This window comes from Martes martes (genome assembly GCF_963455335.1).
Source record: "Martes martes genome assembly, chromosome: 1".
NCBI classification, from domain to species: domain Eukaryota; kingdom Metazoa; phylum Chordata; class Mammalia; order Carnivora; family Mustelidae; genus Martes; species Martes martes.
Genome location: NC_137888.1, coordinates 116,517,298 through 116,531,761, shown reverse-complemented (window position 1 = coordinate 116,531,761; position 14,464 = coordinate 116,517,298). Strand labels below are relative to the sequence as shown.

The 14,464-nt window shown below is 50.0% G+C and overlaps 1 protein-coding gene across 1 annotated transcript; it reads right to left on the bottom strand.

Moving 5' to 3' along the window:
- Window positions 1-344: 344 nt before the first annotated feature.
- On the bottom strand, window positions 345-9,975 carry ZDHHC19 (zDHHC palmitoyltransferase 19; the record flags this gene model as incomplete). The annotated part of the gene is made up of 8 exons (XM_080806089.1): window positions 345-464; window positions 1,053-1,257; window positions 1,608-1,693; window positions 7,269-7,374; window positions 7,733-7,905; window positions 8,729-8,868; window positions 9,371-9,492; window positions 9,851-9,975. 8 exons carry the CDS (start codon window positions 9,973-9,975, stop codon window positions 345-347), a joined length of 1,077 nt encoding a protein of 358 aa, XP_080662215.1.
- Window positions 9,976-14,464: the final 4,489 nt, after the last annotated feature.

Sequence of the window (14,464 nt, the reverse complement as noted above, 5' to 3'; positions counted from 1 at the left end):
CGCTGGGGCTGACATCCCTAGGACCTCTGGGGTCGCTGGGCTTTCTCTTACAACGCTCTGGTCCTTACGGTCCCCTCATTTTAAGGATGAGAGAAGTGTTGAGTGTCTTGCCCAAGGTCGCAGAACCAGCCAGTATGGGACCCTGGCTCCTCTCTCCCAGAGCCTTTGTCCCGGCCCCTCGGAGCCCCCCTGACCCTCAAGCTCCCTGGCCCCCAGGACAGACAGTGCAGGAGGGCCATCGTAGGAGGCAGGCAACGGATATTTAATGGGCTTTGGTGGGGCTCACAACACTCCCGCCAGGGGAGTGGACAAGGGCAGAGCACAGACAGGCCTCCATGCGGGACTCAGGAGATGAGGTTCAGGTGCAGGGGCTCCTGGGACCGCCGGGTATGAGGGGGCGAGCGAAAGACAGAGCCTCGTCTGGGGCAGTCCCGCAACAGGGGCAGCACTGGGCCTGGGTGGAGCTAAACACAGAGTGGAGGGATGGGGGCTCTCCCCAGGCCCCTGCCCCACAGCTCACGACCCACCAGGTGGGGAGCAAGAAAACAGTTCCAGCCACCCTCCCCCTAGACAGACCAAAGGGAGTGGGCTGGCACCCCAGAATGTCGCTGCAGGAGCCCTGGGGGAGGCTGGGGTTACCCACCCCCACTTCATTCCTAATGGTCGGCTTCCATGTGTTTCCTATGTTGGGCTTTGGAGTAAAAGTTGTCTTTAAGTAAAGGAATCCCCCCTCAGATTTATGAACCCCTGGACTAGTCTCAGTCCTTACTAATAGCTGAGGAAACGGACGCCTAGAAAGGGTAAGTGACAGGCCCAAGGCCTACTAGCAAGTGAGCGGTGTGGTCTTTTCCCTTCCTGTCTCCAGGGGTCCCTGCTGTATTCTGGAGGCCTGTGACTTGACTTCCAGCCCTGCTCAGGTCTCTGATGCCCCTCCCTCAAGTTCCGAGTGTTCCAGCTTCAGGGCCAGCCCAATATGGGGGGGATCCCCCCAACACCTGTAAAATCCACAGACACCCTCTCCCAACACGCACACACTCGAGCACACTCCTCACCTCCTGGAGGGCTGGAGCCTCACCACTCCCTGGGGGACCCTTCCCTGGTTTGTAGAGACTCAGAGGTTGGAGCTGGGGACCAGGCACAGGGGCTGGGGTGGCTGGGGGACTGAGCACCGAGGTGCACATTGGGAAGTGAAGGTTCTGCATGGGCGCCCAGTCAGACCCCACCATTCTCTGTAGCCAGACAGCTTTGGCCATGTACCTAGGGAGCAACAAGCCAGATGGAAGGGGTTGTGGCCCTCTTGGCCTGGTTCCCCTCAGCTTGGGGAGCACACAGCCCAAGGCTTGGCCCTGCAGAGAGCTGGGATCAGTCTCAGCCAGGCTGTAGTGTCCCTCCACCCCATTCCTTGGGTGAAGAACCCACAAAGGCGAGGAACTGGGGGGTTCCAGAGGCTCTCACAATGCCCTGGGTAAAAACCCCGAAAGAAGAACAGGGAGTATAAGGGCCTGGGAGCTGGGCTAAGGGGCCAGGGGTGATGACCAGGCTTTATCCTGCCCCCCCCCACCTCAGCCCCAGGAGCCACCCCTCAGGCCCCTAGTCTGCCAACTCACTTGGGTCCCAGCGGTGCACAAATTGTTAAATACCAGTTGCTGGCGCAGCCGTGGTCGAAGGGGTTGTATCCTTGCAGGTATCGGCACTGGAGGGAGGCAAGGGCCGGAAGAGGAACTCAGATCCTGCAGGACTGGGCAGGCAACCCCCCTGGCCCTTCCTGAACCGTCACGTCAGCTCAGCTTAGGGCGGCAGCAAGACTCCAAGGGCAGAGAAGCAGAGAGAGGGAGCCCCAGCCTCCTCCAGCCCACCCACCCCTGAGTAGCTCTCTCTAGGCAACCCGGGCACTGCGCCCCTTCTCCTGCCTTCTCAGGGGTCCTCCCTGATCAACCGTACCCCTTTTGCAGTATCCTCCCTTTTTCTGTTTCTTTTGTCCCCTGCACATCCCCCTGCTACCTCCCTCCAGATAATACTTTCTGATCTTCCTTTTGTTGCTAAACTGCTCTAAAGATAGTTCCATGTCCCTCCCCCACCTCCCTACTTTCCCACGTCTCATTTTTTTTCCCAAACTGGTGTCACGGCTGAATTTCACTATCTAGAAGAGCAGTTGCCTGGGGCACAATCAGATTTCCTTAACAAAATAACTTGGCCCTGGAAGTCTGCGCCAAAGTCCCAGAGCATCTGTACAGCAAAGGTCAAGCCCAAAGGTCAAGTCCTCCCCTGGACACTCTTTAACCAAGTCTTCCCCTTCCCTCCCTCTACCCATCAGCTTTGCCTTCCTCCTCCTCTTCCCCAGCACAAGCTGATTTTCATGCTAACTTCAAGAGCCTTCTCTACAAAATGTCTGTCATGACGGAAAGTGGCCCAGGGCCACCTTTGCCCACCACCAGCTCCCCTAAGTCCCATGTCCCTGTCACGATGATGTTGACCTTCAACACTATTTTCCACCAAAAGGAGCCAGGACTCCATGCAGGGCAGGTGACCCTATGGAAGGAAAAGTCCAGACACCTCCACAATGTCCCACTGTAGCCAAAAAGCAACACTAACCATCGCAATACTTTGAGTTCTTGCCTACTTTAATATGTTTAAAGCATTCAAGTAAGGGAAACTGGTATTCTATCTGCAATTTTAATTAAATGGTTAGAAGAGTTGGGTTACATTTACCATTAGAATTTTAAATTTAGAGAAATAAATTTTGATTTATTAGATATATATGAGGCATACAAACATGTTGACTTGTTCAATGCGTGAAGGAGGGATAGATAATTGCCTAATAAACTCATCAGAACTTGCTAACAAAGGGCAGCCCTTTCCTCTCCCCCAGAAGAGCCTCTCAGATGTGAACGGAATCCAGCAACTCAGAAGTTCCCTGACTATCCTCTCTCACTGGCTCCAGACCCAGTTCTCCTGCTCCAAATCCATGCCTCGAATGCTCTCCCACTCCACAGGATGGTAACCAAATTGGGCATCTTCTCGTCCGTCTCCTGCTCAGCTCCCTGCTGCCTCTGCTCTCTGCCCTTCTTCCCCAGGGATCAGGGCATCAGGCTTTCCTCGCTCTCTCGCTCCCTCCCTCCCTCTCTCCCAAAGCAGTATCAATTCCTTTGGGTGAAGATTCCCTCATTTGCTAATAACTGTTCTGGGGCCTCAGCAATGCCCTAGGCACTGCACTGGGCACTGAGGACACACCACCACCGACAAAGCCAGCCTTAACTTTCAGGCGGCTGGCGAGTGGTCAGGGCAGCCCAGAGAGGGGATAGGGGAGCAGAGCAGGCAGCTGATGCCAAGACTCCAGGGGGCAGGTAGAACAGCAGCAGCCCTGGAAAGCAGAGAGCCAGGACCTGAGAGGCTGGGCAAGGGCCACGGCGCATGCATGTGGGACCATGCTGGTGTGGGAAAAGATGAGTCTTAGGACTGCCACTGGCCACTTGGTGAGCATGATGTTAGTGAGACAGTGAGCAGAGGCAGGGCTGCAGTGGGCTGGGGAAGGGGAAAGTGAGCACAGCCAACTCGTTCAAGAAATACTCCTCTGCTGGAGGGGAGAGCACAGCAGCCGGAAGCGAGGCCTGTCATGTTAAGGACTGTTTGTTTTAAGATCAGAGAGACTCGAACATGTGTAAATGATGAAGGGAAGGAATGATAACAACAGCAATGCTCTATTGGGCATTTGCTTGTACCAGGCACTGTTGTATGTGTTGTACACAAATCAACCCGTGCTGCTCCCTTTTACAGATGGGGAAACTGAAGCACCAGGTGGCCAAGTGACAGACCCAAGATCTCCCTGCTGATAGAAAGCTGTGGTTTGAATTTATGTACACTGGCTGCAGAGCTCTTCCTATCAACCCCCAAGCAAGTAGCCGTGGGAGATGTGGTTTGTGGATGGAGGTAGTAAGGGAATGAATGCCTGAAATGGGTTCTGGAGGTAACGGGAAAGAGCCCTGAATGAATGAATCACATTCATTGCAGAGTGCAGTGACTCACAGAGTACAGACCACATATAGATTTCTTAAGACTAGAGATCATAGGTTGGGAGAGCCCCATTCTGAGCAGTGGTGCAAGGACGGGCCGATGGGCTGACTGGGGACTAGAAGAACCATGGGACGTGGGAAGGGAGAATGCTGCCCTGGAAAGGCTGAAATGATGGTCTGAAGTTGGGGAGAGAAGGCATGCAGACCACAGGAGGTAATGAGTAAGGGCTAATGGGTAAGAGCGGAGGAGTCACAGGTGGGCTGGGAGCCAAACGGGGATAGGCTTGAGTGATTGAGTGCTGACTGTAGGGATGGGAGGTGGTGGGCAAGCAGGGTTCCCCTGTCCTTTCAGCTGTCTCCCTGTTTCCAGCCCTCCCTCATCAATGTGGCCAACTACAGCCTTCCTAAAACAACCTTTAGTTGGGGTGCCTGGCTGGCTCAGTCGGAAGAGCATGTGACTCTTGATCGCAGAGTCTCAGGGTTGTGAGTTCAAACCCCACATATCATGTGGAGCCTACTTAAGGGAAAAAACAACACCCCAACATTTAGTCAGGTCATTGTTCTGCTAAAGGCATACTACGGCAAGGATCTTCACTTTTTTTTTTTTTTAAGATTGTATTTATTTATTTGACAGACAGAGATCACAAGTAGGCAGAGAGGCAGGCAGAAAGGGGGAAGCAGGCTGGGGGTTTGATCCCAGGACCCCGGGATCATGACCTGAGCCGAAGGCAGAGGCTTTAACCCACTGAGCCACCCAGGCACCCCAAGGATGTTCACTTTTATCACTCCTACTCAACACTGTACTGGAAATCCAAGACAGTGCAGTAAGAAGAAAAAAGAAAGAAAGCCATCCAAGTTGGACAGGAAGAAATAAAACTGTCCTTATTCATAGATGACATGATTTTCTATGTAGAATCAATAAAAAAAGCTATTTGGACAAGTGAATCCAGCAAAATCCAAGATTCAAGACCAATAAACAAAAATCTCCTGTATTTTCTTAAAATAATAAATAGAAATGAAATTTTAGAACACATTTATAATAGCACATGAATACTTAGAAAAGATCTAACACAAGATCTATATACTGAAAATTACTAAACACTGATGATAGAAATCAAATAAGTAAATATATGGAAAGGGGCTCCTGGGTTCAAAAAATCAATATTGTTAAGGTATCGATTTTCCTAATTGACTTATAGGTTCAATGTAATCCAAATAAAAGTCCCAGTGATCTTTTTTTTTTCTTTTTGAGAATTAAGCTGATTCTAAAAGTTATATGGCAAATAAAAGGAACTAGGATAACCAAAAGAACTCTGAAAAAGAACAAATCTGGAGAACTCACACTGTGTGATTTCAAGACGTAATGCAAACCTAATAATCAAGACAGTGTGGTATTGACAAAAGAATAGGGAGTCCAGAAATACACCCACAACTATTTAGTCAACTGATTTTTGACAAATGTTCAAAAGTAACTCAATGGAAGAAGGATATTCTTTTCAACAAATGATGCGGGAACAACCCTTATGCAAAAGTAATAAATCTTGACCCAACACTTGCCTCACATACAAAATTTAACCCAAAATGAATCCTAGGCCTAAATATAAAATTCAAAAACTATAAAACTTCTGGAAGAAATATGGGAAAACCTTTGTGACACTGGGTTAGGCAAAGCGTTCTTTCTTTCTTTCTTTCTTTTTTTAAAAGATTTTATTTATTTATTTGACAGAGCGAGAGAGAGAGAGACAACTGGAGAGGGAACACAAGCAGGGGGAGTGGGAGAGGGAGAAGCAGGTTTCCCTGCCAAGCAAGGAGCCCATGACCCTGGGATCATGACCTGAGTGGAAGGCAGACACTTAACAACTGAGCCACCCAGGCCCTTCTAGTCAAAGCTTTCTTAATTACAACACCAAAAGCACCGTCTATAGAAGAAAAAAACCTACAGTGCATTTCGTCCAAATATAAAACGTCTCATCTTTGGAAAACACTGCTTGAAAATTGAGATGACAAGCCACAGACTGGGAGAAAATATTTGCAAAACACTTATCTGAATCCCGAGTATATCAAGAATTCATAGAACTCAATAATTTCAAAAAACCCAATTTTTTTTTAAATGAGCAAAAGACTGGAACAGACATTTAATCAAAGATATGCAAGGGATATCCTTCAGTAGGGGAACAGATAAACAAAAGGTAGTCTATCCACAGGACGCAATAGGAGATAGCACTAAAAAGAAAGAAACTACTGGTATGGGCAGCAGCAGGGACGGTTCGCTATTGCCCAGTGGAAGAAGCCCGCTCAAAAGGCTCTGATTCCATGTATACCAATCTCTGGAAAAGGAAAAACTGCAGGGATAGAAAGATCAGTGGTTGCCAGGGTCTGCGGGCAGGGAGAGAAACTGACTACAAAAGACCAGGAGGGAGTTTTTGGGGGGTGATGGAACCGTTATAAACCTTGATCATGGTGGTGGTTACAGGACCAGACTGTATGCTTTTCAAAATTCACAGAAATGCACTGAAACGGATGAATTTTACTGTATTTAAGAAAAGGGGAAAAAATCCTTTCTTGGTTCCCAGGCTTCCCCTGAACCAAGACTCCATTCTCCACTTGACTTTCTGAGCCTTTTCATTCTGGCCAATCCCAAGCAGTACACTTTCCCACGGCACCTGCTCCAGCGGGCGCTGTGTCCTCACCATCCTACCCACATCCTATCCACATCCCACAGGCTTGCAGGCTCCCTTGCCTTCCTGCGGGCAGCACCCCTAACCTGCACTGTTCTCACCCGCCCCCACCCCCACCCCGATTTTCTGCACGTCCAAAACCATTGCACGCAGCGTCCTACTCCGCACGGTGGTCCTCACTGAACTTGAGTCCCTCTGTGAGTCTGTTACTCAACGTAGGGCAGGCCCTTCCTCGTGGCGTTCACCGCTGTCTGGCGGGTGTTATTCTGATTTCAGGGTCCTTTTCCACAGAAGCGCAGGATGTAGCCTTATTCACCTCCTCACCCGTCGCTCAAAATGAAGCCCACGAGGCCTAGCACACAGTAGGCCCCGGATGCAGTGCACCCGGGAGGTAGGGTGACCCCCGAGCAGCGGAGGAGGGAGGTGCATCTAGGTCTAGAAGGGTAACTGAGGCACCTTCGAGGGAGGTCAGCCGGTCAGGGACGGGGCGGTGGACAAGGAGCGTTAGGGGCAGAGGTTCCGAGGCACAAGTTGACCACCCACAACCCTGTATCCCGGCGCCCAGCTCGGCCTCGCGTACCTTGCCCTCGTAGGAGCGCTCGGCCGCGCTCACTGACTTGGCCTGGATCAGCAGCAGCAGGAAGAGCGGCACCAGGAAGCCGACGGCGGGTACAGCCACCAAGATGCTGCGCACCAGCTAAGGAGCAGCATCGCGGACCCTCCTCCCTGGCCACGCCCCCGCCCCGCCCCCGCCCCAACTCCGCCCTAACAGCCCCGCCCACTCCCAACGCTCCGTGCCCCCGTACACCTCAACCCACTCTGCTGTCTAGGCCCCGTGACACCGTCAGCACTTCCCACCATGACCCTGCTGTAGATTCTCGACTCTCCGCAGTCCCTCCTAGCCCCGCCCATCTCCCTGGCCCTACCCACCCCCGCCTATCCCAGTGGGTTCTTCAGCGCCAGTAGCTCTGCCCCCGTGACCCCGCCCCCGGTCAACCCCCCGCGCCCCCCACTGTTCTCTACGTGGGTACCCGGGGAGGATACGCCATGGCTTTGTCCATGGAGAAGGGCAGGTGGGTCGTGCGCACCAGGAAGATCAGGCAGGTCACCAGCATGGCACCCGAGTAGAGAAATAAGGACAGGACCAGCAGCATGAAGAAGCGGAAGTTGCGGTGACCAATGCAGTTATTGACCCATTTGCAGTGGTGGTCAAAGTCCTGGGTAAGAGGGAGGGGAGCAGGCCTCGAGGACCGGACCTCTGGACCAGTCTCCATCGCCCCCAAATCTGAGGCTTTACCCACCCCCCAACTCCCGTTCCCAAAGTCCACCTGCCGTGGCCCCTCAAACCAAACTGGGTCTCATCCCTAGGGAGAACCCCAGCCACAAAGTCCCTAGCGCTAGCATTTCTGTCAGAGCGCTGTTAGGTCTCTGTGGCTCACAAGATCATGCATCAAGAGGCCTTTAAGACAAAGCCTGTCTGATCTGGGGACACATCCTGGTGTAACTGTGGGCTGGACATAGGATATCTCTGGGCTTCTGTTTCCTACATCCACTGAGGATAATAATACCCTTGCTCAGCCCGCTTCCCAGGGTTGTGAGGACCAGACAAAACAGCACCTTTATAAACCTTTGCAGCTGTGCACATGACACAGACAAGCACTCAGAGCCCAGGAGACCCAGACAAGAAGAGGACAGGTGAAGCTTTCCTGGCCAGGCCTCCAGCTAGCCTGACGGCCTTGGGCAGCTAGAGTCAGCAAGCCTGGGGTAAGACAGTAGTGTCTTTTTCCCCCTGGCCTGACCAGGCCCAGCACAGGTGTGGATGCCTCTGTGGGTGTCTGCACCTGCTCAGGCAAAGGCCAGCCTCCCTGGGCAGGTGCATGTGCAGAGGAAGTGACCTGCATGAGTGACCCAAAGTGGTTGGGCTTTACTGCCCCTCTTGGCCTTTAGCAGTGCCAGAAGTGGTTTCAGGCTTTCCACTGGCCCCCGTGTGAGGGGGCGGGGTGGTGGGTTGCGGGTGGGCGAGTCAAGAGAGGCACTCACTTCTACACAGATGTTGCACCAAGGACAGTGGTAGGTCCGGGGCGGGCGGTGGAAGCAGCACTTTTGGCACCACTGCAGGCGGAAGGCCCTGTGGTTCACCCACACCACCTGCACCATCATGGGGCCCTGTTCGTTGGAGCCTGGCATGGGAAGAGGATTGGACAGCAGCAGGAGGCCCTTCCATCAGTCTGCTGCTCCGGGGGGTAGGGAGGCCAGCCCCAGGTCGTTACTGGGCTCCAGGAAGTGTGGGGAAGAGGTGGGTGAGGATATCCCTCGTCTCCATTGAGCAGGCCGCCCAAGCGCAGAGAGCCGGACATTCAAAGGCAAGGTAAGTTTCCAGCCAGAAGTGTTCTGTGAGGACTCAGCCCTTTGAAACTGTGACTGATGCTTTAATGGAGGGAGAACTGAGTTGTTTCAAAGAGCTGGCTTCTCTTCCTGGCCTGCCCGGGCCCTCCCACACAAGGTGGCTGGAAAACCTCCAGAAATTTTTTTCCACGTCTCCATGGCTGGAACAATGAAGTGCCATAGGCACTTGAGGGGCAAATGAGGAGGTGCGGTGAAAAGGTCCTGAGGCCTAAAGAGGGGAGACGGAGGGGCCCTTCAGGAGGGGCTGCCTCCTTCTCCCAGGGGCCAGCGTCTCACCTTGATGCAAGATGCCGGGGTCTGAGAAATTGAGCGAAACCAGACTGAAGATGGTGAGGACACAGAGGAGGCCTGTGACGAGGGGAAAGGCCCACTCCCCGTTCTGGGCCAGCCACCTGCAACTGAAACCAGAGCAGGGCTTGGCCCTGATCCACAGTGGCCTGAAGCTCCCCCCGAGACCCACTGATCCTGTCCACTTGGTCAGAACCCACATACCTTGAACCCCACTCTAAATCTCCTGGCTCGTGACAGATCCTTAGTGACTCCACAAAATGTCACCCAGTGTTGGGAGCGACCTGCAGCTCCCAGAGGCACCAAGCGCTGTACTGCCTGTGTGTTTGCACTTTTGGTTCCCTGGGCCCTGACTATCCTGCCTCCTCTCGCCCCTCTTGGGCACTTCCACTGCCTCCGCACTGTCATTATCTGTGTTCCTTTCTGTCTCTGTAGGAAACCTGCAGCTTGTGTGGGAGGGAGACTCACGGGAATGCGAAGAAGAGGCCACTGAAAACCACCAGCAGCACGACATTGAAGGCGGCAAACAGGCTGGGGAGGATCCATGGAAGAGGAGCCTGAGGCGGGGGATGGGGCTCCTTCAAGAGCGGCATGGCTGGACCTCCCGCGCCGGCAGGGGAGATCAGAGCCACTAGGCTCCCTCGCCCCTGCTGTCTCCAGGAGCCCCATGGCCACAGCAGCCTCGGAAGCTACAGCCCAGAGTGGAAGGAAAGAAGTCCCAGTGTGACATCACAGAGGTTGAGAAGGATGGAGGCCAGGGCCCCCCAGCAGAACTGTCTGTGGCCTGTGACGGGCACGGCCCACAACAAACCTACCTCCCACCCCTGCCCCATGCTTGTGCCAGGGACTGAGAGCTCCTGCCCCTGTGAGGTCTCCTGACATGAAAATGGAGAAACGTGTGGGGAGAAGGTGGGTGAGTCTGATCATCCTCTCAGGCTCGAGGCTAATTGGAGTAGACGGTGCCCATCGTACATCCTATCTCCATTTTCTTCCTTTCTGTTATTACAAAATTCCACTTTCAGTGGGGGAGGGGCAGCTAAATAATTTCCCAGCTTCCCTCATTTCCAGAGTTGGCTTCATGACACAATTCTGGTCAAAGAGATGTAAGTGGATGTCTGCTGAGGGTTTCTAGAAAAGCTTTGCTCAGTCCCTTTCTTCTGGTCTTGAGCCTGGATGTGTTGGCTGAAGGTATTATCTTGGACCTGTTAGGCAGCATGGCGACATGCTACACAGACGGCGTTGACATTGTTGAGTCACTGCCCAGACCTGAACTAGGCTCCCTCTGATCTGCTTATTATGTGAGAAGATAACTGAGTTTTCTGTTACGTACAGCTGACATTTGTCATTTGTTTTAGCTGTGGAGCATCTGAACCCCTCTGTGCAGAGAGGACACCCTGCACTGCACCTCTTCATGAAGGGCAAAGACCGTTCCCCATCCCAACTGGAGCTAAAACTGCCAGAAACTCACATTCAAAGCCTCTCCTGCAGCGAGGGCATAGCTCTGTGATCCGGCGCCACCAATTAGCCTCAGAACTGACACCAATCAAGTGGGAGTCTTCTGCACATATTTTCAGAGCCCCTGTGTGTTGAACGGCCATTTAAAATGTCACTTTAATTCCAACAGTGATTGTATTCTTCTTCAAAAAGTAATTCCGGGGCGCCTGGGTGGCTCAGTGGGTTAAGCCTGTGCATTCGGCTCAGGTCATGATCTCAGGGTCCTGGGATCGAGCCCCGCATCGGGCTTTCTGCTCGGCAGGGAGCCTGCTTCCCCCTCTCTCTCTGCCTGCCTCTCTGCCTACTTGTGATCTCTCTCTCTGTGTCAAATAAATAAATAAAATCTTTAAAAAAAAATAATTCTGGGGGCGCCTGGGTGGCACTGTTGGTTCAGCATCTGGCTCTTGGTTCCCGCATCCAGCTCTGCTGAGCGTGAAGTCGGCTTGCGATTCTCTCTCCCCCTCCTCCCGCCCCCTCCTGCTTCATGCTCTCTCCTCTCTCTCTAAAATAAGTAAATAAATCTTTAAAAAATAAATGTAATTCCAAAAGTCCTACTTTGAATTGTACTAAATAACTGGAACATTTTGAGGAAATTAATTTGGTTAAAATCAGAGCAATGCACAGTTATTGTTACATTTTCTTACCTATACAGTTTTTCTTCATGACTTTCAAATTAATGGGTAATAATTAGTGTTGTAAGTAAGAATACGATCTTATAAGGGGCACTTGGGCTGGCTCAGTCAAAAGAGCATGCAACTCTTGATCTCAGGGTCATGAGTTTGGGTCCCACTTGGGATGTAGAGATTATTTAAATAAATACAACATTTAAAAAAATACTATCTTATATTTGATTGTATTTCAAATATTAAGGTTTAGGGCACCTGGGTGGCTCAGTCGGTTAAACATCTGTCTTTGGCTCAGGTCATGATCCCAAAGCCATGGGATCGAGTCCCATATGGGGCTTCTTTCTCAGCAGGGAGCCTGCTTTTCCCTCTGCCTGCTGCTCCCCAGCTTGTGTGCGTGCGCTCTCTCTGACAAATAAATAAATAAAATCTTTTTTAAAAATTAAGGTTTAAAGTTTTAGAAATTTTCATTTGTCATAATTTAACTTTATATGTATGTACATTTAAAATTACTACATATTGATACATATTAGTGTTAGTTAATTTTTGGAGGTGCCTAGGTGGCTCAGTCGGTTAAGTGTCTGGCTTCAGCTCAAGTCATGACCCCAGGGTTCTGGGATTGAGTCCCACCTTGGGCTCCCTGCTCAGTAGAGAGCCTGCTTCTCCCTCTCCCTCTGCCCCTCCCCACTGCTTGTAATCTCTCTCTCAAATAAATAAACAAAATCTTTAAAAAAATTAAAAATAAAATTAATTTTTCCTTTTTGTTCTTTCTTTAAAGATTTTATTTATTTATTTGACAGAGAGAGAAACAGAGAGAGGGAATACAAGCAGAGGCAGAGCCCCAATAAAATTAATTTTTTAAAAGATTTTATTTATTTATTTGACAGAGAGAGATCACAAGTAGGCAGAGCAGCAGGCAGAGAGAAGGGGGGAAGCAGGCTCCCCGCTGAGCAGAGAGCCAGATTCGGGGCTGGATCCCAGGACCCTGAGATCATGACCTGAGCCAAAGGCAGAGTTTCAACCCACTGAGCCACCCAGGCGCCCCAATAAATAAAATCTTAAAAAAAAACAAAAAAAAAACCTCCCAACAAACAAGAGCCCAGGGCCAGACAGCTTCCCAGGGGAATTCTACCAAACATTTAAAGAAGAATTAATACTTTCTCTTCTGAAGCTGTTTCAAAGAATAGAAATGGAAGGAAAACTTCCAACCCCTTCTATGAGGCCAGCCATTATCTTGACCCCCAAAGCCAGACAAAGACCCCACCAAAAAGGAGAATTACAGTCCAGTCTCCTTGATGAACACAGATGCAAAAATTCTCACAAGATACTAGCCAATAGGATCCAACAGTACATTAAAAGGATTATTCACAGGGCGCCTGGGTGGCTCAGTGGGTTAATGCCTCTGCCTTCGGCTCAGGTCATGATCTCAGGGTCCTGGTATCAAGCCCCGCATCAGGCTCTCTGCTCAGGGGGGAGCCTGTTTTCCTTCCTCTCTCTCTGCCTGTCTCTCTGCCTACTTGTGATCTGCCTGTCAAATAAATAAATAAAATTAAAAAAAAAAAAGGATTATTCACCACGACCAAGTGGGATTTATTCCTGGGCTGCAAGGTTGTTGCAACACTCGCAAATCAATCAATGTGATGCACTACATTAATAAAAGAACAAGAACCATATGATACTCTCAATAGATGCTGAAAAAGCATTTGACAAAGTACAGCATCCTTTCTTGATTAAAACTCTCTACAGTGTAGGGACAGAGGGAACACACTTCAATATCATAAAAACTATATATGAAAAGCCCACAGCCCATTCTCAATAGGGAAAAACTGAGAGCTTTTCCCCTAAGGTCAGGAACACAACAGGGATGTCTACCAACACCACTGTTGTTCAACATAGTACTAGAAGTCCTAGCCTCAGTGATCAGACAACAAAAAGAAATAAAAGGCATCCGAATCAGTAAAGAAGAAGACAAACTCTCACTCTTTGCAGATGACATGATACTCTATGTGAAAAACTCAAAAGACTCCACTCCAAAACTGCTAGAACTCATACAGGAATTCAGCAAAGTGGCAGGATATAAAATCACTGCACAGAAATCAGTTGCATTTCTATACACCAACGAAGAGATAGAAGAAAGAGAAATTAAGGAGTCAGTCCCATCTACAATTGTACCCAAAACCATAAGATACTTAGGAATAAACCTAACCAAACAGGCAAAGGACCTGTAGTCAGAACACTATAGAGCGTTTATGAAAGAAATTGAGGAAGACACAAAGAAATGAAAAATGTTCCATGCTCATGGATTGGAAGAACAAATACTGTTAAAATGTCCATGCTACCCAGAGCAATATATACATTCAATGCAATCCCTATCAAAATGCCATCAATTTTTGCGACACCTGGGTGCCTTGGCCAGTAAAGCGTCTGCCTTCAGCTCAGGTCGTGATCCCAGTGTCCTGGGATCCAGCCCTACATTGGTCTCCCTGCTCAGTGGGGAGCCTGTTTCTCTCTCTCCCTCTGCAGCTCCCGCTGTTTGTACTCTCTCTCTCAAATAAATAAATATAATCTTTAAAAAAAATCATCAACTTTTTTCACAGAGCTAGAACAAATAATCCTAAAATTTGTGTGGAAATAGAAAAGACCCAAACAGCCAAAAGATTGTTAAAAAAGAAAACCAAAGTTGGTGACATCATAATTCTGGACTTCAAGCTCTATTAAAATGCTATAATTATCAAGACAGTGTGGTCCTGGCACAAAAACAGACCCATAGATCAATGGAACGGAATAGAGAACCCAGAAATGGACCCTCAACTCTATGGTCAACTAATCTTCAATGAAGCAGGAAAGAATGTCCATTGAAAAAAAGATAGTCTCTTCAACAAATGGTGTTGGGAAAATTGGACAGCACATGCAGAAGAATGAAACTGGACCAATTCCTTACACCACACAAAAAAATAGACTCAAA